The following is a 22,835-nucleotide window of genomic DNA, read 5'->3' as shown; positions in this document are numbered from 1 at the left end:
GCTCACCTTTGTCATTTACCTGCCATCTGATTGTTAGCTTTCTCAGTCACATTGAAAATCCCTTTGTAGCCGTAATCCTTTGATAAACATCATGTCTGTGTCACAGCCAATAATGAGTTGAGGTCTACAGGTGTGCTTTTTAGTTTTGACTGCTTTTCAAACATATCAACTTAAAAGGCCTGAGGGGGAACATAGGGGTATTTAGACTGGTGTGTCTATCCGAACATGCCTCATCTGTTTGGCATCAAAGCGTCCAGAACAGTTTAGATTTGTAAAGAGAGGTCGGGTAAGGGAATGATGAAGGTCAGAGGTCCCCAGATGACTGGAGCCTCTGCTTCTACGTAGCAGTAACTAGAAAGCATTGGACAAAGATGACTTTAGTATTCCTAACATCATAGTGAGCTAATACGGAGGACCATGTATGATGGGTTTATTCCTACAAACAGAAGAACAAAGAGTTTCAAACAGTGTGTTTAGTAGCTGCCATTCTGTATTTGGTGCTACAGAGCCAAGTTTATTTTTATAACAGCTCCCAATCATTGCAAAATAGCAGCTAATGTAAACCACTTTTGACAACATGCAGTGTAGAAGGGCATAGAATACTGTTTTGGATATATGGATACAAAAAATGATCCTAAACATTTTTGACATAAGTTTGTATGGCCCCTTTAAGATAATATTTGAGTTGAAACAGATATTAATGCAAGTACATTCAATTCTTTACTTGTCTTTCGTTTTTTAAGGAGTTTTAAGTTTTCAAGCATCTTTAATGCGCACAGCTGCTGTGTTTTCTCTAGCCTCGGGTCTTGCATTGTTGCTTGAGACGTTTAAAGCCTTTTAAGGCCAGATCGAGTTGGTCAGCTCTTCCAACGGGTCTTTCCTCCACCCATGATGATGTGATAAGAAAGGCAGTTCCATCCTCTCTGACCTCCTCCAATCAAACAGTGTTGTCTGCATTTAAATGCTGGCCAATGACCGTTTTCCCCTAAAGTGTCTGAGTTGACAGTGTGCGAGTCTGCATAAATAGAACCCTTAGGGACCATAATGTTACATTCCAACCGTCTCAAAGCGAAACACAGACTTGTAGACGATGTGTTCCCCTAGGAAAATAACCAGCGCTGGAGTAAGGTAAAGAGATCTTTAAATTAAAACCATGCAAGTCGTATTAATTTGTAATAGGATAGATATAAAGGCTGGGATAAAAGATAATGTGAATGTCTACAGAAGATAAGTTGTGTTTATTTTAGACTAAGTTGGTTAGTAAATTTCCAAATAGTAAATCATAATATTTTTGTCCGTTTAGATTACGTTGTAAATGTATCAAGAACTTGGACCCAAGCATGAAAAAGGCGACCAAGCCCACGGCCGCCTCCTCCAGAACCTCAGCGGGCACTAAAGCCCTCGGCAGATCAGAAGGAAACAGCATTATGGGCACAGGTGCCAAGATGACGAACAAAACCCAGAATTCAGCTTTACTATCTAAGGTAGCTCAAAGCCTGCTTGAATTATGTGAATAAGTCCCTGCTAGAATTTTTTTATTCATTTTACAGGATGTGTGTTGTCGGTAGAACATTAACTTAACATGTTTGCCTTCTCACCAGGCAAAAAGTAATGATGATCTTCCAGCGGTGAGTGCAGGAAGTGGAGTTAGCAACAGTAACCCTACAGCTCGAAACAAGAGAGGAACCTCTCAGAGCAGCAACAGCACTGAGACCCAGACCAGGTCCAAGACCAGCTCAGGTAGTGCGAAACAACATTGATTCGTTGGTTTTGGAGATATGCGCAACACTAATAATGTGTTTCAGTATTTCAAGTCGTGATATTGTTTTTTTCGGTAGGTCTATCAGGAAGGCGTGCAACGTCATCCACGACCAAGGACCCAAGCACAACCCGAGAGAACTTGCGAGAACGTTCCAGAGTCAGCGCTGCCAAAAAGGCCGGACCGACCGATGCTATGCCTCAAAAACGATCACGATGCCGCACCGTGGTTGAGTCAGAATCTCGTATGAGCAAATCCCGCTCAGACGGCCAGATAAGCAATAAAGCAGTGCTGGAGTGTAGAGTGAAAGACCTGATGGGCCTAGCCAAGAGTAAAGATCTAGAGATCCTGCATCTCCGTTCTGAACTTCGAGGTATGAGAGCTCAGCTTGGCCTGGAAGATCTTAAAGCTCCCAATCAAGAAGAAGGGTCTGAGGAGACCAAGCAGACCCAGGAGAAAGAGGTTTGTCCTGTAATAAGTGCCACAGATGTAGAGTCCACACTTCTTCTCCTTCAGGATCAAAACCAGGGCATCCTCGATGAGCTAAACATGTTGAAAAGTGAAAACCGAATGTTGAAGGATCGCCTAAATGCTCTTGGTTTCTCGCTGGAGCACCGCCTGGAAAGTCCAGATAAAACCATGCGCTTTCCTTCTCTTAGTCCTGAGCCTGTAGCTGGAGGTACCAGCGGTCACAGCGATGGAGCTGACGGTATGCGGGCATCTTTTGCTGAAGGCTCCACTGAAGACCTGCTGTCAGAACCGAGACGCGTTGGTTCTCCTGATGCAGTGGACAGCGAGTGCAGTGAGGCGTACCAGCCAATTACCTCCAGCGATGATGCTCTGGATGCCCCATCGGGATCATCTTCAGAATCAGAAGGTGGGCCACCAAGCAGAGAACATTCACGTAGGGGCAGCAGCGGGAACACCAGCGAAGTTTCGGTTGCTTGCTTGACTGAACGCATCCACCAAATGGAAGAGAACCAGCACAGCACATCAGAAGAACTCCAGGCCACACTGCAGGAGCTTGCTGACTTGCAGCAGATCACGCAAGAGCTCACTACAGAAAACGAACGTTTGGGCGAAGAGCGTGCCATTTTGGTTGACTCCCTCTGTCAGCAAGGGGAGCGTCTGGATTTGTACGGTAGACAGATGGATTATTTCCGCGGCCTGCTTGACGAGCACTGCGTGGCTTATGCCAAGGATGATGAAGACGCGAAAAGCGGACGATACATGGAATTGGAGAGGCGATATGCCGAGTTAAACGAGGGCTCGCGTTTCGAGAGGGAGCAGCTTTTAGGCGTGCAGCAACAGCTGAGCAGTGCACTCAAGATGGCAGAACAGGAGAATGCGGAAGCTCAAGGCCTAATGGCAGCATTGAAGGAACGCATCCATTCGACGGAGAGAGCCGTGGAAATGGAGCGGAGGGAGCGGGCCCTTGCCTCAGCAGAGCTGGAAACATTGAGGGGGGTGTCCGAAGGGGAGCAGGTGGAGTTGAACCGCTGCCGAATTCAGCTCGACCAAGAGAGGCAGAGAGTGGCCCAGCTCCTCTCCATTCACAACGCTGGAGATAAGAGCGACATTCGCCACCTGCTGGACAGCGAGAGGTTAGACAAGGAGCGAGCGGAGACCAAAGCAGCTCAACTGCAAGAGGAGCTGGGACACACTCGTAGTGAAGCTGCCCAGCTGCAGGAAGCGATTAGCAAGGTAACACACTTGCATTTACATTCACTGCAAAAAATGACTTTCTTAGTATTTTTGTCTTGTTTTCAGTAAAAATATCTAAAAATTCTTAAAATAAGATTTTCTTGGTGTAGTTTTTAGACAAAAAATATCAAATTTAAGCGAATTTGTGCTTAAAACAGGCAAAAAAAATGCCAATGGAATAAGAACAAATTTCTTGGATTAAGTCAGTGCTTCTCAATTATCACGCCCCCCCTAGGAAGAAGTAAACATTTCGCGCCCCCCAACTATCCGCCGCGACTGTAAATAGTATAATTTGTCTATAAAATGACACATCTGCAAAACATTGTATCCTTATTAACATTAAAGAAAACACAAAAATAGAAATATCGATCAACTTACAACAAAGAATAACTTTATTAACATTGTTTTTTAGTCTGAAAGACTTAAAATGCATCAATTTGCCTGAAAAAAAAAACAATCCTTATTTAAAGTATAATATTTTTTGACCATTTGATACTGAAAAATTAAATTAAATATAATCAATAAATAATAATAAAAACTCAAGCGGCTTACCAGCATGATTGGGGTGTAAGTCTTTAAGTGACAGTGCAAAAAAAATCACTTCCTGAAAAAGTATTTTCCCCGGAGTCTCGCGCGCCCCCCCTAGTGTCGCTTCGAGCCCCCCCTGGGGGTCCCGCCCCACTATTTGAGAAGCACTGGATTAAGTGTTTATGAATCTTATTTCATCGTATCATATTTCAAGAAAAAAAATCTTATTCGATTGGCAGATTTTTTTGCTTGTTTTAAGCATTATTTAAATTAAAGTTTATATTTTTGGTCTAAAAACTAGACTTATTTTCCTAGGTCATTTTGCTCACCAAGAAAATACAACTTAATTTAAGAATTTTAGGATATTTTTACTAAAAACAAGACAAGACAAAAACACTAAGTAAGAAAGTAATTTTTTTGCAGTCTGTACACTGCAAAAAATTATTTTCAAGAAATGATCTTCAAGAAAAAAATTCCCAGCACTTTTGTCCTGTCCTCAGCAAAAATATCCAAAACTTCCCAAATTAAGACGCTCTTTCTTGATGAGCAAAACAACCCAAGAAAATAAGTAGTTTTTAGACCAAAAATATCAAATTTAAGTGATTTTGTGCATAAAGCAAGCAAAAAAATCTGTCAATGGGGTAAGCGAAAAAATCTTGAAAATTTTTCTTAAACACTAAATTAAAGAAAAATTTGCTTATCTCATTGGCAGATTTTTTTGTTTGTTTTATGCACAAAGTCACTTAAATTTGATATTTTTGGTCTAAAAACTAGACTTATTTTCCTAGGTCGTTTTGCTCATCAAGAAAAAGCATCTTAATTTAAGAATTGTTTGATATTTCTACTGAAAACAAATAAGACATTTTCTTGAAAATCTTTTTTTGCAGTGTACACTTACACAGGATGCTTTTACCAGTTTTGACACCACAGCAATACTGTGTTTACCTCTCTGAATAAACAAACATATAAATTGCTTGCTTACAGAGGAACCCCTTAAGGAATAGTTCACCCAAAAATGAAAATTCTGTCATCACACTGCAAAAAATAATTAAAAAAAAAAAAATCTTAATATTTTTGTCTTGATGTTAGTAAAAATATCAAATTAAAGTGATTTTGTGCATAAAACAAATAAAACAATCTGCCAATGGGGGTTTTGCTTGTTTTATGCACAAAATCACTTAAATTTTATATTTTTGGTCTAAAAACTTGACTTATTTTCTTGGGTCATTTAGCTTATCAAGAAAAAGCATCTTAATTTAAGAATTTTTAGATATTTTTTACTGAAAACAATAGAATTTTTATTTTTTTTGAAAATCTTTTTTTGCAGTGCATTTACTCACCCTCATGTTGTTACAAACTTGTATTAATTTATTTGTTCTGCTGAACACAAAGAAAGATATTTTGTAACCAAACCGTTTTTGAGCACCATTGACTTCCATAGTAGTATTTTTTCCTACTATGGAAGTCAATAGTGCTTCTGTTTCCTGCTTCATTACAAATGTCTTCCTTTGTGTTGGGCAGATCAAGGAAATGAATAAAGGTTTGTATCAACATGAGGGTGAGTAAATGATGACAGAATTAACATTTTTGGGTAAACTATCCCTTTAATTCCCAATATCAGTTTACATCTTCCATCATTATCCATCCTAAACACATATTCTTGTGTGTGCTGAAGTTGGAGGGTGAGTTCCGGGCGTTTCGTGATGACGTCCAGGTGCAGTTAGCCGAGCAGAAGCGTCTTCTGGAGCAGCAGTGCTCTGAGCTGGAGGAGAAGGACACCGAGATCGCCGACATGAAAGAGACCATCTTTGAGCTCGAGGATGAGGTCGAACAGCATCGTGCTGTCAAGCTCCATGACAACCTTATCATCTCTGACCTAGAGAGTGAGTCACATGACACTGTTTGGTCATCAGTAGTAGAAACTCTTTTGTTATATTTTGATCTAGTTTATTGTAAGTTATCAAGTTATCAGTTGTTTTCTTGTAATATTTTATTTAAACAGCACCTATTGTCAGATTCATGTTTTTAAATTTCCTTTGGTGTGTAAGTGTGTATAAGTATAATTTAATGATATGCAAAAGGTACATACCCCAAAGTAAATGATGACGCGAGTTATCGTCTCCAACGTAAATCTCTTTTCTTGCACTACAACACACGGATTGTAGGCAACAGTTTACTTCCTGGGATTGGGGATGTAGACAATACCAACATTATCATAATTCCTCCCACTTCGGACTCACAGCCTGTAAGTTAACCCCTGTTGCATTGTGACCGAATCTTTCAAACATGGTAAGGAGCGTCATGTTTCCTGCTGACGTCAGAGGTATTCAGACCAATCACAATGTACAGATTAGCTGGCCAATCAGGGACACAGAGCTTTTCAAATTTGTGCGTTTCAGAGATTGAAATCTGGAGCTACAAAAATGTATGGTGTGTGTGGAAAATAATGTTTTTTTAACCATAAACCACATGAACACATTGTGTTACACCAAATACACAAAATAACGTTGTTTTGCAATGAAATAGGTGCTCTTTAAATCTGTCACCATTGTAGCCACGTATTGAGTACGTTCTAAGCAATACATTATGTAATGCTATACAATTTGTTAAATATTGTTTTTTTATTATGTTGTTAGCACAGGGGTCTCCAACCTTTTTGGGAGCAAGGGCTACCACAATGGATAAAACAATGTGGGGGGCTACTTTTTTGATATAGTCTACACAAAACCTGTATTGTTTTACTTGATTTTATTTTTTTTACTTGTTGATATGTTTTATCATTGTTTAAAATGTTAACATGCATAAAAGAAGCCAAACAAATATAAAAATGTGTAATAAATGAATAAATATTAAAATTGAGGCTATTAATAGAATGTGCTTTGGTGGGCAACTCACAGACTCTGTGCGGGCCACTGTGTTAGCAAGTTAGTATGGGGTTAACCTGATTTTAACTTTCTGTTTTTGGTGGTTATGTCGGCATCTGTCCACATAGAGGCATCGTTGAGCTATAAATAGAAGTGAACTGCAAAGACGTTGCCTTGATTAATATTTATTGGTAATTCACTTTATGTATAGATCTGTATTGATATCTTGCATGCATTGTTTCCCCTAAGATTCCATCAAAAAGCTTCATGATCAGAAATATGACATGGAAAAGGAGATTAAGGTTCTTCACAGGAAATTACGGGTAAATGTCTTCATGTCTTGGAGTGAAATAGATTTATTCATACTAAAATTAATTGAATTTAGATCTGCGTGACCCTTTAATGACAAGGAATCCCCACAATTCTCATGTGTTTGATTGACACCTGTCACTAACAGGAAGAATCAGCCGAGTGGCGGCAGTTCCAGGCCGATCTGCAGACGGCCGTCGTCATCGCCAACGACATCAAGACAGAAGCTCAGGGGGAGATCGGGGACCTGCGTCGCCGCTTACAGGAAGCTCAGGAAAAAAATGAGAAAATGAATAAAGAGCTGGATGAACTTAAGAACCGGAAGTAAGAAACGATATATATAGATGCATTTTTTATAAAGTGCTTTAATCATTGAGGTCTGGGATTGACTCCCAGCTTGCCCAGATTTATAAAAATGTATAGTTTAAAAGCGCTGCGAGACGCTTTTGATCACATATATGAACGTGATACCAAGTCACTATCTGTATAAATAGTCTGCCAAATGCACAAATGTAGACGTTAAGAAAAGCATGCATGGTTCAGAAGTCCGTGCGATTGTCTTTGCATGTATAATAGGCATACACCGACTCTGCGTGTTTCTGCATGTAGTATTGCGTATGCAGGATATATTTAGGTATTTGTATGTGTCTCCTGTGTATATTGCAGGCAGGAAGAGGAGCGAGGCCGTGTGTATAATTACATGAATGCCGTAGAGAGGGACCTGGCCGCTCTGAGGCAGGGGATGGGCCTGAGTCGACGTTCCTCAACTTCCTCTGAACCATCGCCCACTGTCAAAACACTCATTAAGAACTTTGATAGCGCCTCACAAGGTACACAGATTCATGCCTTAAGGTTATAGGTTTGAGTCCTCACAACTCCCATCTTGGTGTGCTCTTGAACCCAAATTGCAATGCGGAGATTGTAGTTAATTTTTTTAATACTATTTCTATTTTTATTACTTTTAATAAATGCCTCAACTAAAAGGCATATAGTGTTATCTTAAAATTAAATAAAAGTTGAACCCTTTTCATTTTATGTCTCATTTCCTGCATATCAGCTTATCTACACATCTCTACACAGGTCCTGTTCCTGCCAGTCCTGCAGCTGCGGCTGTTACCGCTACAGTTGCCATCTCCAGAACCCCTCTCAGCCCCAGCCCGGTCAAAACACCTCCAGCCGCTGCCGTCTCTCCCATACAGGTATAAACCACAGGACAGATGAATAGATTGATAGATAAACTCTTAGATGTTTAATTAAAAAAAGTAAATCTCAGTAGTAGTGGACAGTTTGACTTTGCAGTGGAGTAGATGAGACAGATGCTTGAAGACAGATCTCTGATCGCTTTAGCAGATGTCTCCATTTTTCTCTATGGGGATTTGGTGACCTCACAGGCACTGTCTGTCAGATGAGAACTCCAGACCCGGTGTGCGTGGATCTGGATTGGTCCTTCCTTTTCTGTTTTTCCCTGCGTCCTACACGGATGTCCTATGCCGTGTTACTTTTTTGGTAGACTACATGCAATGCTTCTTAAAATCTGCCAAAACAGGATGTTTTGTGTGAGAATGGAAAAAAAGCCAAATATTTGGCGTACTTTGAGATGCAGAGAGGCTGTGGTGTATGAATTACAATGTTTAATTTCTATCTTTATCTTGTTGCTCGTACTAAGGGTCTGCTTGAATTGTAGCCCCGAGTGTCTGTGCGTAACTATACTACATAATATTTGAAGAGTTTGGTTTCAAAACGCGATAAACGCCATTTTTACCGCCAAAATCTGTATTTTATCAGGTCAGTATTAAAAAGTAAATTTTTAATTGTACACAAAATCCAATATTCACTGTGTTATTCTGTCATCTTTTTTTCCCTTTTTTCCCAAAACCCGATAAACGCCAGTTCTCCTTTTCTGCAGAATGCAATAAATCGGCTTAACCAATCACATCGCACCATTCCACGCATTGTAAACAACAATGGCGACGTGTTGAATACACACAGAATTCTAGTTTTCCTCATCTACTTTGTGATCAACAAACAAACAAAAACAAAATAATACCTTGATGGCATTGCTAAACCTAACCTGGAAAGAAGCGTAAGCCATTAAATTCTAATAATTTACGCGAGAGGCACTCGGGAGACGGAAAATGTCTGCTGTTGCTTGTTCTGCCGACAGCATCAAGCTTCTGTCATGCTAAAACACTGACCCCAGGGGATCTTATGAAAAACTTTACATTATTTTACTCAACGTAAACGAAAATCGAGCAGGACCAAAACATTTTACAACTGATCGCTATCCAAAAAGTTCAGCGACGACGTCCCAAGTATAACAGCAGCAATGAAAGTGTTCTTAATATGACAAAGGAAGTGTTTTTGTTGGTGCCATTATTGTTTATTTTTTTAATCAGGGTATACCACTAGTCAACTAAATAAATATAACATGGCAAAGATGAATGCACATTTATATATTGATTCAATAGATTTTATAGCATTTTGAAAAAAAAACTTGGATTTATTGCATTTTGTGGAAAAATAATCAGTTTTTATAATAAATCTTTGAAAATCAAATGATGGATTTGAATTTTTGTATGTTTTTATAACCTAAAGATGCTATGTGAAAGTTTGTAACAGAAAATAGTGGTTTTCATCTTGTCACTTTCTCTTGGTATAGAAAACACGTTTTTACCCAAATTAATCAAAATGGATTTATTGCGTTTTGGAACTAAACTCTTCATTTGGTTATTTTACAGAGACACACCAGTAGCTCAACCAAACCTCTGTCATCTCTGCTGGACAAGAGACCAAGCTACACAGACTTGAGTATCCCAGGTGGGCTGTTAGTCACATTGATATGTGACCCTGGACCACAAAACCAATCATAAGGGTCATTTTTTATATTTATACATTTAAATGGCGAATAAATAAGCTTTCCATTGATGTATGGTTTTTACGATAGGACGATATTTGTTTGGAATACAATGATTTGAAAATCTGGAATCTGAGGGTGTAAAAAAATCTAAATTTTGAGGAAATCGCTTTTAAAATTAAGTCCTTAACAACACATATTACTAATGATAAATACATTATATATTCACAGTAGGACTTTTACAAAATATCTTCATGAAACATGATCTTTACTTAACCCTTTAAAGGGGACATTCCATGAAAATCAGACTTTTTCCATGTTTAAGTGCTATAATCGGATCCCTAGTGCTTCTACCAACCTAGAAAACATGAAAAATAGCAACCCTGTAACTTTGTTTTGGTAAGGCTCTCTGCAAGCATGTGAATAAATAGGTCATTCGAATTTTGCTCCCCCCATGACGTATTAAGGGGCTCTTATTATAATGATACCGCCCCTTCAACTGCGTTATCCAACCATGAACGGCCTCACGAGTGCGATAGACAGAGAGAAAGCAGGATTGACAGCACGATGTGTTTGTATTCCCTCAAACACAAACAGGATCCTACAATCTTATAACTTGTAGTTTTAATAATCTTTCTAAAGATTGAATTAACGTTCTAAAGGATTAACCTTACCTTAGTGCAACAGAGAGAGCAAGTGAGTGAGAGCGAGTGAGCGAACGAAGGAGAGATAGAGAGAGAGAGAGCAACGCGACGTTAGCTTTCAAGTATGTTCTTTAATATGTTTCTCTGAAGTTTATATGAATGAACACGAGGATTGATGCACTGCACGAGACAGAGTGTGAGAACAACGCATATTTACTATCATACACAATAAGCATAAATATGTTGTTTAATGTTTCTCTGAAGTTTCAAATGAATACGAGGAGTTACAAGATAGAGAGTTAGAGACTGACAGAAACGCGAATGTGTTCAATCATACACAATAAACTTAAACATGTCATTTGATCTGTTTCTCTAAAGTTTAACCATTAATCTGATAAGGAACACTGTGCCGTACACGGTACACCCCCTCATTTGCACGTGAGGCTGCATTACGTCATTATAACTTTGAAGCATTAAATCTTCAAAATATACGGTCATGCGGCACATCGTTGTAAAGCTTAGACTCTCGGGATTCCATTAAGCGCACACACAAAGCATAATATGATTTTTAGCAGTCATAAAACTGTAATCTAGTTGTTAGTTACCTGAACCGGGCGGCGCCGATTTAGGATATTTACTTACCTTCAAAATCTTCCCTTTATCCGCTTCGGTGAAATTGTCCAAAATAGTTAATAAATCCCCAAAAGTCCAAGGAAATGGAATATCCAAAACGATTTGTTCATCTCACAAGCTTGACGTTTCTGACCGAATTACAATATAAATAGTGTATACAATTAGTTCACTAACGGACATTTGTTCGACTCTCACTTATCATTCACGATTTATAATGAATATATTCGGATGTCACATTTATTGTGCAACGTCTGAGGAACAAATACTCCCCCTTGTGGAATTTCAGCCGTTCCATAAGAGGTTAAACGTGTTGTTTTAGTACAGATCATTTAAATGTGCTCGTGTGGTTTGGTCAAGAAGTAAACTTCTGAGTGTTTGTGGACGTGTATTTTATTTGTAACATGCTGAAAATCATTGTGCCTGTTTAAAACACTGGCAGCATGAGACCTAAAAGTCTTTATTTTTATTCCACAATGTTCCCCATCTGCTGATAAACATTTATTTAGTATGCATAAAACACATGATTGACTTTTTAAACTTGTTCAAATATATAATGCTGAACATCTCTTACTAACTTCTTTCGTGAGAGAATGCAAAGCCTTGTCTACAGCGCGAGCGCTTGGATTTAAAGGGATACACACAAAAACGGTGCATTTTTGCTCAGACCCATAAAGTGCCTATTTTAACATGTCACAATAAATTACCTATATGGTATTTGAGCTAAAACTTCACATATGTACTCTGGGGACTTCAAAGATTTATTTAATATCTTAAAAACGTCTTGTGGAATGTCCCCTTTAACTGGTGCAGCCCTTTTTGAGTGGGGGGTGGTGAAAAGGTGATGTACACCTTCAAATTAATATAACTCTGGCTTTTTTAGTCTAGAAGCCTAATTTTGGTCCTGTTTTAAAGAAGACATTTTTTACGGAAGTGTCTGGAGGTGAAAATATAATTTTTTTTATAGCAGTTTACATTTATTTGTAATAAATAAAAAATGCAATATATTATTCTTTTTTAATACATAAAATTATCAAAAAATGATGTTCGTGTTGGTTTGCTGTGAGGTTTGCTGCATACTCTTGTCACAAATGGAAAAATTACAGTTACTGCGTTATTATTACTACTAAAAGGTCTTGAAATATGAAAACTACGTTCTTAGACCTTTCCAACAATATATAGTTTCTCGTGATATATTAACATTTACATGAAAAATTTTGAATAAACTTAGGTGTCCCGCTCATGGGACAGCGCCAGTTAAAGGAATAGTCTACTCATTTTCAATATTAAAATATGTTATTACCTTAACTAAGAATTGTTGATACATCCCTCTATCATCTGTGTGCGTGCACGTAAGCGCTGGAGCGCGCTGCTACACTTCGATAGCATTTAGCTTAGCCCCATTCATTCAATGGTACCATTTAGAGATAAAGTTAGAAGTGACCAAACACATCAACGTTTTTCCTATTTAAGACGAGTAGTTATACGAGCAAGTTTGGTGGTACAAAATAAAAGGTAGCGCTTTTCTAAGCGGATTTAAAAGAGGAACTATATTTTATGGCGTAATAGCACTTTTGGGAGTACTTCGACTCTTTGAAAAGTCCGCTCCCCTTCTCACTCTCATAATGGGAGATGGAGGGTGTTACTGCGCAGAGTCGAAGTGCTTCCAAAAGTGCTATTACGCCATAAAATGTAGCTCCTCTTTTAAATCCGCTTAGAAAAGCGCTACGTTTTATTTTGTACCACCAAACTTGCTCGTATAACTACTCGTCTTAAATAGGAAAAACGTTGATGTGTTTGGTCACTTCTAACTTTGTCTCTGATTGGTGCCGTTGAGTGAATGGGGCTAGGCTGGATGCTGTCGAGGCGTCGCGGCTCGCTCCGGCGCTTGCGTGCACGCGCACAGATGATAGAGGGATGTATCAACAATTCTTAGTTAAGGTAATAACATATTTTAATATTGAAAATGAGTAGACTATTCCTTTAACTGGTGAATATCCTAATGATTTTTGGCATAAAAAAATAGATGTTGACCAATATTACAATGTATTGTTGCCTATTACTACAAATAAACCCATGCAACGTATGACTGGTTTTGTTTGCCAGGGTCACATATTATAACTCCTTGATCTTTCATTTTTCTCTACACCAGTTTGAACGAGTTCTTCAAAAGCGAACTCTTAAGTAAAGGTCATAAGTAATCATGCTGTACCATAAAGCTCAAGCTTAACATTTGCAGTTAACGACCACTTAGATTGTTCCAGACCTTGAGATTGAAGTGGCATATTGATTTTTGAAGAGTCATTTTGCATAAAGCCTGCTATTCATATCCATGGTTGTGTGTAATATGACTGTATGTAATCCAATAGCAGACCACCTCCTCCGAACATCACCCGTTACACGCGGTGGCTGTGGCCTCCAGAGGGTGCCAAACATGGACTCGTCCAAGTCTATATCAGGTGTGAACCCCACCAGTCCTCAGTGGTTTGATTTTTTTGACTTTGACAGCATGCTGACGCTTTATGATCATCATAATGTTGTGCGTATTCTCTACTTGTCAGTTTCTCGCAGAAGCAGCGAGGAGTTGAAAAGAGATTTGTCGGTCACCGATGCGTCCACTCCCTCGTCGATCATTGCGTTAGGCTCCTCCTCTCCTCAGCTATCCTTGTCTTCGAACTCCTCACCAACCGCCTCCGTCACGCCCACCTCACGAGGGCGTTTACGGTAAGCGCTGGATTTTTCTTGTTTTCTGTTTACCCTGGCCTCTCTTCTCTCTCTCTCTGGTCTGGCTTTTCTTTTATTGACTTTCTAGAAACTCGCTGTCAGGTTTGCCAGATGTCTCGCTCTTTCACACTCTATCACACTCTGTGTTTCTGTGATGATAGACTAGTGTTGTGATAATGGATGTCACTCGTTCATCTGTCCTGAAACCTGACCGTGGCTCCGTCATAGCTTTGAATGGGCCTTTGGAGGGAAGATGAATCATTCTGTCCTGTCCATTATCAAAGCATCTTCTCTGGTCATAGGATTCATTTTCTTACTGGAAAATCCAGCTGAAACTAGCTTCCTATAGTGGATAATTTTTTTTTACATAGATAATAGCCTGATGATGGACCAAACTGGACATTTATGGCATTATTAAAGCAGGTTTCAGAGAGGAACCATACGTCATGACAGTCGGAGGATAACAGCGATAATGCTGCGTACACACCAAACACGAAGCATTGCGTTACTCGCTCTAAATTACGTGTGGTATTTAACTTTGTGTCTTGCAATGTTGGGGAAAGTTACTTTTAAAAGTAATGCATTACAATATTAAGTTACTCCCCAAAAAAGTAACGAATTGCGTTACTTTTCATGGAAAATGTTACTTTTGCGTTACTTTTTGTTACTTCGCTGAGGCTTGATGTCTTTCTGCCTTGCAGGTATTTTTTATGACTGAGAAGTTCTGCATTCAGAAATTGCATATTTCCATCGCAAAAATGCCAAGCTCTGGCCTGCCATCTCCGTTTTTTACTTAAACTGTTCCAGCTCAGGTTCGCACGCATAGAGCTCGTAATTCTACGTGACTACGTTAAGTTTAATTTAGTACATTATTATTTTTTTAAATAAAATTAATCAATTTAAAAAGGAACCCACATTATTTTCTTTTAAAAAGTAACTCAAACATTAATGTGTACATTGAAAAATAATGTTACTTTACTCGTTACTTTAGAAAAGTAATATTTAAGCAATATCGCTCGAGTAGGAGTGTGATATAGCTCTACGGCCTTGTGCCTCTGGCCTAATCACAGCCGTGATGAGATAGAGCTATATCACATGACTCCGAGAGCGATATTGCTTTATACAACAGTTCGACGGCACACGATTGAAAAACGAAAACTAGAAAACAACAACGGAGTTATTTTAAAAGCCTCTTTGTTTGAGAACTACTTCTTCCGCCACGGATTTGAGGGCGGCCAGAATGACAGGTAACACTTTCGGCTGCTTTGACTCTCATAACAACTCAATGGACGGAAAAGCCGTTTCTGTATATTACCGTTTCTTGGTCACAAAGTGTAGTTTTAAGATTAGTTCAGTCGAGAATATATATGCATTATATTTAAATCTACAGTCGATTAGTTAAGATAGCGCCTGTTTGAACGTTTGCTTAGTGAGATTCGGTACGTATGAGAACCAAAGCATGAGCGGACGTCAGTGTTCACTCGCCCGCTGACCACCGCCCTCTCTGGGCTACATCTCTGACAGGGATTCCCTGGCTCTCATGTTGGCCTGATGGTCAAAAATTAGATCAAATCACTAGTATTTGGTGTCATGATGAAAATATTACTTGTTTTCTTATTCACATTTAGTGTCTTTTGTGTTGTTATTGTTTTTGCGCGAGGTAAAAGTTAATAAAACTATACTTCTATAATGTTACTATTGGTTTACCATTTCATCATAACGCGATACGAGCACTCAGTTATTATTAGACTTCGTTCTTGTCAGTACTATCTAAAAACTGTTTTTTATAAGTGTCAGAGAGATGTTTTTGCATGCTGCTTATAAATATATCAGTGGCGATATCTCATAACATGTTTTAATAGTCACGTCACGATTAAATAAATGATCAATGTCCACATTTAAAAGCTGCGGTGCTTACCTGCAGTTCCACGGTGTTTTCGCGTTCTGATAAGAGATATAGCTCCAGAAAAAAACGAGTGTTTACATTCCTCTTTCCAAGTGTTAATCGTCCACACGATGTGACAAGACATTACTCCCATTAACTTTAATGTAACATCCAAGAGCGCTGATCTTTGACGGAATAATAACTTCCGATTGGGGATTTACAGACTGATTTATGAGCTAGTGAACTAATGAGCCACACGGAGAGTGATTCAAAACAGCGCAGTTGTGTGTGTCTGCAGTGTTTCCATTCAGAGATGAGCCTGTTTAGAGGACCTCCATTCACTAGGTGGCGGAATGATACGAAAGGTGAAGCGGTTACTGTGCCGTTATCAGCACAATATCGCATATTAGCCAATCAGATTCGAGAACCAGAAAGAACTGTTGTATAATATTACGTAATGCACGTTACTTGTTATGCGCTACCCCCAACACTGGTGTCTGTGAATTTTTATCTTGAGTTGAATATTTTAAACTTAAGGCGAATATTTTGCTTTTGAGGCGAATAGCGAATGTTTTTGCAGCAGTCGCACCGGCCAATTGCCATAATTCGCATTGCCCTGTGCGAGTTTGTGTCTCATTACATGGACATGTAATCTATTCAAGCAAATCATTGAATTTGCATTTGGGTTGTACGCCCCATAACAGTCTGAGGCCGGAAGTGGGCGGAGTAGCAGCGTGTGCCTGCATAATATACACACACACACACACACACACACACACACATTCATCTCAATGGCAAAAGGCTCTGAAATCACCCTATATATTTAAATATAATATAATTGTATCTCGTATATCGTAAATATATATTTTCAATTAAATCTTTTTAAAGGTCCCTTTTTTCCTGATCACATTTTTTAAACTTTAGTTAGTGTGTAATGTTGCTATAATAGCATAAATAATACTAGCAAAATGATAAAACTCAAAGTTCAGTGTCAAGTGATATATTTTCTTTAACAAAATTTGCTTTTCAAAGCCTACTGCGAACGGCCGGTTTGGACGACAGCCCTCTTCTTCCCGATTGAATGATGTCAATAAAACAGTTTTTTGACTAAACTCCGCCGACGGAATACGTCAGTCGCCAGCTAAGAACGGCTCTGGCTAAGCTAAGCTGCTATCAAATCACAACACACTAAATAAACTACACAATCAGAACTCGTTACGTATTTTTGAAGGAGGGACTTCATAGAACAAAGAAGACGACAGCCCGTTTTAAGGACAGTGAAAACAATGGTATACAGATAAGTAAATTGTGTGAAAAATGCTGCGTTTTTTTTTACACACAAAGCATGAACACATGTTATATTGCGCACCGTAAACACAATCATAGCTTCGAAAACACAGAAAAAGTGGGACCTTTAAATAAGTATCGTGGTTTTGAACTTTGAAACGGTCCAAAACACGGAAGTTGCGAAATGCCTAGTGAGGCAACACCTGCTCTGCCCACTTCCTGCCTGTTAGGCTGGTGCTGTTATCCTCGGACCGTCATGACTTATAGTTCTGGGTTTTTGCGGTTGGTTACTATTGGCAAGTTTAGGTCCTATCCCATCTCGTCTAACCACATAGGCCCGCATGCAAAATCTTTTTGAAGCTTCAATCAAATTATGACCCTGTCTGTGAAATCCAGACACTACAATCTAATTATGAAATTAGAAGCATCAAAGTTTGATTTCAGTCTTACTCGGACAAGATTAAAAATATCAAAATTATATTTTCACACAATGTTCTTATGTAGGATAATTTCAGTAAATCACAAAAAATGACTTTAGTTGGGTTTTCTTTGCAGGGTCGCATTTTCAGTTATTTGTGGCACATTTATGTCAGTTTTTACAGAGATTCTCTGATGTTAAAATGCATCTGTGATTATGCAGATTGTAATATAATTGAAAGCTTTGAACTAAACGGTTTTATTAATACAGAAAAACTTACCGAACATTTTATAAATTGTAACACAGTTGGAAAAATCTCAAGAAAGCCTGTGCATCAGCTCAATGTGCCTCGGTTGATTTTCCACCCAGTAATGATTGAGCTTTTTTGCTATTAAAGCTGAATCTGCTACAATGGAACTGCATTGTTAAAGTGATTGATGTCTCTCCAGAGAAGAGAGGAAAGACCCGCTGTGCGCGTTAGCCAGAGAATATGGAGGATCCAAGAGGAACGCTCTGCTCAGGTGGTGCCAAAAGAAGACTGAAGGTTATCAGGTACAAATGTCTATTGCCCATAAAATTATGCATTGTGCATACGCCAGCAATTTATTAGTATGGGGCATATATCGGTGACCATAATGGTGACCAGCATTTGCATTTTTTAATGATATGTCATTCAGATAGTATGTGCTACCGTACTGACTTGAAAGAACTCAATTACCAGTTACATGCTCCGTAGTCTGTTATCCTTATTTCCTACTGTACATTTATCATTCTGTATCATTATCATGTTGTCATATTAATCATTATCATGTCATGTTATGCACATAAAAATCCTTTTTCTGAGACTTTAGAATTAAACCATACATGTGTTGTACTGGCTATTATCTTGATGCATCCCCATTTGTGATTGAAACAATGGCTAGTTTCAGTATTGCTAATTTATTATCCAATGGAAAGGGTATAAGCTTAGTTCTCATAGATTCTTATTTGAGTGTGTTTGAATTTTAAACTGAGCATGCATACAAACGTCTCCCATGACTTTTCTGCCATCAAGCAAATGTTTACCGTTTTTTGACCATGATGTTACCGTGGTTTCATTCAAGCCTTGGACTCTCCAGGAAGTCTGCTACATTTCTCCTGCTTCCTGCGCCATGTCACAAACACATAACTCAGCCAAATTCAGCCAATCAGAGCACAGAAGTAAGCACTGTCTTATTTCTGAAGACAGTTTGCTTACTGACTCATCCTGTTGTTCTTTTTCAATTTACGTAAATGGACTTTTGCAGTACTTTATTTTGAATAATAAATCTTCAATAGGTATTTTTTTGTTTTTATTTTAGTTTTATTAATATTTTATTTGATTCAGTTTTATTTTTTTTTGTCATGTGAGCAATTCCAGCGTTATGGACGTGACATTTGCAGTCGAAACTTATATATAATTTATCAGAGAATGCATTCATTACCAATATTGAACCACCTGTTTATATTTTTCTAAACACCTGATGATAGATTCCAGACATTAGAAAAATATCTGTCTTTACTTTTGTTTGCTATTTTATATGAGGGAAACGCATGCGTTATGAATGTGACAAAAAAGTTTTTGGTTGACAACATACTTGGTAGGAATTATATAAATGAAATGGCGCAACCCTGAAGCAATAATACCCCAACAAATGGAGAAGGGATGTCTATTCAAAGAGCAAGTAATGTTTATTTTATTTACATTTTTTGTATGTGCATTTATGAGTAAGAGAATAGCGTTATGGACATGATATATCTTCGTTATGGACATGACAATTTTGAAATTTTCATTTGTTTGTAAATATCGAAATATGGAAAATTATATATAAAAAAAAATGCTTTCAAAACTTTAAGAGAGACAGTGCATGTGTATTTAAACCACAAAATGTTATCATTAGATACTGGTATGGTTAAAAACTTTTGTTAAAAAATTTCATAATAAGGTTGACATTTGCATTATACATTTTTTTTATATTGCACTTTAGGTTTAATTTCAGTCTTTTGCTAAGGCAACATTAAACATTTTTGTTGAGTTTTTTAAACTAATATGTAGGCCTATGTTTTATTTGATTTGATTAGTTAACCCTAATATCCCTTGATCAACCTTCAAGTGTTTTTAATATATATATATATATATATATATATATATATATATATATATATATATATATATATATATATTTGTTTTGTACATTAAAAATGTTCAGTAAGTTTAAATTTTAATAATATAAAAAAGTAGGGATTCACCAATATATCGGCCTATAGGCATCGGCAGATAAAAGCAATTTTTCCCACTATCGGACATCGGTTATATCAGATTATAACCTGACAAACTAAAGAGGTGGAAAAACGCATTCAAATTCATGTTGCATTATTATTTTAAATTGAGCGACAATCACAACAGAATTGCCAATGCTATCTCATGGCATTTCGTATGCATTTTACGAGGTGGCTAATTCATATTAATTAGTACAACCACATTTGTTAATTTTTTTTTACAATTTGCCTTGACCCCTGTGACGTTGGGGTTAGTGGTGGGTTTTCGTAAAAAAAGAAGTATGATAATCGTGCATTTTGCACAATAATCGAATTAATACGAATTAGCCAACTCGTAAAATATGTACGAATTAAGACCGGAATTGCAGTTTGTATGATCTGCCCTTCTAGGATTTCACGAAATAATAATTTGAAATGGATAAAAGCACAACTATCGGTATCTATTGCTATCGGTAGATGTCATTCTAGCTAATCGGATATCGTCGGCACAGATATTATGTATCGGTGCATCTTTAATATGAAAAGTAATATTTTTAACATTTGGATTTTCTTTAAAATCACTAATAACATTCACCTAAATGAAGAATCACCTATATAATGCATATTGCAGTTTTTCCTCATTTTTGACAGCACTTCTTGTCTCTTTAACACCCAACTCTAATAATCCCCTGCTCTTGATTCCCTCTGCATCTCTGTCTGTCTGTCTAAGTGTGTGTTGCGTGATGGATGGACATGCCGGCTACTGGATAAAGCCCATTTTTCACTGGAAACCTAATGTGTTCATTATGAAGTGGCCAGGCTTTACTTGCAGTGCACTTTGCACAGAGAGCAGCAGTAAGCCTCTGTTTCTCTATTTTCAATGTAATTAGCCTAATGCTCTATCTCTCTCCCCTGGGCTTTCCTGTTTTTGCACACAAGACCCTCTTTTCATTAGCCCCTCACTTTGAACATTGGGACACCAGCGAGGGAGGACACAGGGAGGATGTCATGATGTTTTTGCCATCCTCTCTCTTCACACGCTTCTTATGATTATGTCTGTTTGGCTGTGACAAATAAAATATGTCAAACCAAATCTGGAGTTTAAAATAATATTGACCATTGAGGAGATGAACCGTCAATGATTGGTAAAGAACAGAGTTGTGTCATTATGTCATTGTAACCTAACACTTAACCAAACTCTTTAGGCCCTGTTTACATTAGAGCATTTGCATTTTAAAACGGCATTTTAAAATGAAAACGATCCTCGTTTATACTGGCATTTTAAAAAGAATCTTCATCCACACTATACATGACCATAAACGCATGAAACATGACCAATCATGTAACTGGGCATGGGCATAAAAGTGTAAAATAACTTATGACTCTAATAATAGCTTACCTTTGCACGTTTATGCAGCCTAGGTGTGTGCGATATTGACAAAAATTCATACCTGGATCCTTTGCAAGCAACTACAACAGACACTATTTTTGAACCTATAAAAATGTGTTTGGGAAAGTCTTATATTGTTCTGGCTCCCCCCTACAACACATTAATATGATTAATAGGTTAATGTTGATGTTATAAACCAAACAGAAAGGTCTTCATCATTTAAAAAGGAAGCATTCAAGTGAACAGTACTAAACAGTAGCGAACTTGAAGCAAAATTAAATTTCAGCAAATGCAAACTTAAATCAAACATAATAAGAGGTGAAGTATAGCCTTAGCCTACAGAAATGCTTATTCCTTTAATGTGTAGGGAGTTCCTCTTCAGCCATTTCACGCTGTTATATTTATAATAGTTCATTGTTCGCAGTTCATATTTAGGATCTTATAGTCCATTTGAAAATTTTCGTACGAACTGACTGTATTCTTCAGAAAAACACCAAATAACTTCTCTTTCCTTACCTGTCGCTGTTCAGTGTTCTCCGACAAAAAAGCGTGGCCGGATAAAGTATTAAAAATGTATATGACGTTAATTTATAAAAGTGTGCGAGGTCCGTGCACGTCGTTCGCTAGCAACACAGAAATGGCAAAAAACGCAATTGGCTAAATGAGCATTAAATATTAATATGACGTTGATTTTATTGTTTTTATTAATTTATATTCACAAAACATATCAACAAAACATCAATTAAAATTAAGAGACAAATTATATGAAACGAAATTCATTTTAAAGTAGCAAACAAAACTTAAATTAAACTCGAAAATAATGTCTGACCCATTACAATTCTCCCTTCATATTGGCCTTTACAACGCCCTATATGGTGTTTAAAATTACAGTCTATCTTTCGTAATACTTTCGTAACTAAATTTAAACAAAACATAAACAACATTACAACAATATTCAAACCAAACAATACTCAAACATAAATATAAAACAGACATTATATATAAGAATACATGTTAAAACAATCTGATACAGCGTTTATAATAGCTGGTTGGTAGATGTTTACTATTTTTGGCAAAACCTCTGTTGCAAACCTCCATTTACCTGAATAAAAATATTTTTACTTTGAAAATGATGCGCTGTCACGTTAACATCAGCTGTTCGTTTACACAAGACTCCGTCTACGTTCATTTACACTGCAGTGCAACGTCTGAGTTCTCAAACTAAAACAGGGTCTGCAGCGTTTGCGAACGAATCCGTTTATGAGGGTCGAAAATGGTGGTGTAGTGTAATTTAAAGGCGTAAACGTAGCAAAAGTAACGTGTTTTAAAGGATAAACGCATTAATGTAAACATAGCCTTAGTCTTATTGTGCACAATATATCATTAAAAATCTGTACTCGTTTTCAAAAACAATATCTTGCTCAGCCCCGAAACCGACATTCTTTACCGGCTGATGTCACCCAAGTGCCCAAATTCTTGAAGGACATCATTATCTGTGTGAGACCACTCTTCTGTTCCTGTCTCTCCATTCCCTGTTGTGGATGAGCTCATTCCTTCCCTGC

General features: G+C 37.7%; 1 protein-coding gene across 5 annotated transcripts in view; it reads left to right on the top strand.

Moving 5' to 3' along the window:
• specc1lb (sperm antigen with calponin homology and coiled-coil domains 1-like b) overlaps positions 1-22,835 on the top strand; it is a 34,649-nt gene that overhangs the window by 5,524 nt on the left and 6,290 nt on the right. Inside the window, exons 1-13 of one of the 5 annotated variants that reach the window (XM_055179988.2) lie at positions 679-1,128; positions 1,304-1,484; positions 1,602-1,740; positions 1,839-3,463; positions 5,613-5,874; positions 7,105-7,178; positions 7,313-7,488; positions 7,831-7,994; positions 8,245-8,363; positions 9,903-9,981; positions 13,662-13,751; positions 13,854-14,016; positions 18,056-18,158. In XM_055179988.2, coding sequence (XP_055035963.2) covers positions 1,091-1,128; positions 1,304-1,484; positions 1,602-1,740; positions 1,839-3,463; positions 5,613-5,874; positions 7,105-7,178; positions 7,313-7,488; positions 7,831-7,994; positions 8,245-8,363; positions 9,903-9,981; positions 13,662-13,751; positions 13,854-14,016; positions 18,056-18,158 — 3,213 coding nt within the window. In that variant the 5' untranslated portion in view covers positions 679-1,090. Of the gene's footprint in view, positions 1-667; positions 1,129-1,303; positions 1,485-1,601; positions 1,741-1,838; positions 3,464-5,612; positions 5,875-7,104; positions 7,179-7,312; positions 7,489-7,830; positions 7,995-8,244; positions 8,364-9,902; positions 9,982-13,661; positions 14,017-18,055; positions 18,159-22,835 lie in introns of those variants that run through there. The other 4 variants (XM_055179989.2, XM_055179985.2, XM_055179986.2 and 1 more) reach the window with 4 other exon arrangements.

The sequence above is a fragment of the Misgurnus anguillicaudatus genome, chromosome 9 (genome assembly GCF_027580225.2).
Source record: "Misgurnus anguillicaudatus chromosome 9, ASM2758022v2, whole genome shotgun sequence".
In the NCBI taxonomy this organism is placed as follows: domain Eukaryota; kingdom Metazoa; phylum Chordata; class Actinopteri; order Cypriniformes; family Cobitidae; genus Misgurnus; species Misgurnus anguillicaudatus.
Note: the sequence above shows the minus strand (reverse complement) of the source record. Positions and strands in the feature narration are given on the sequence as shown.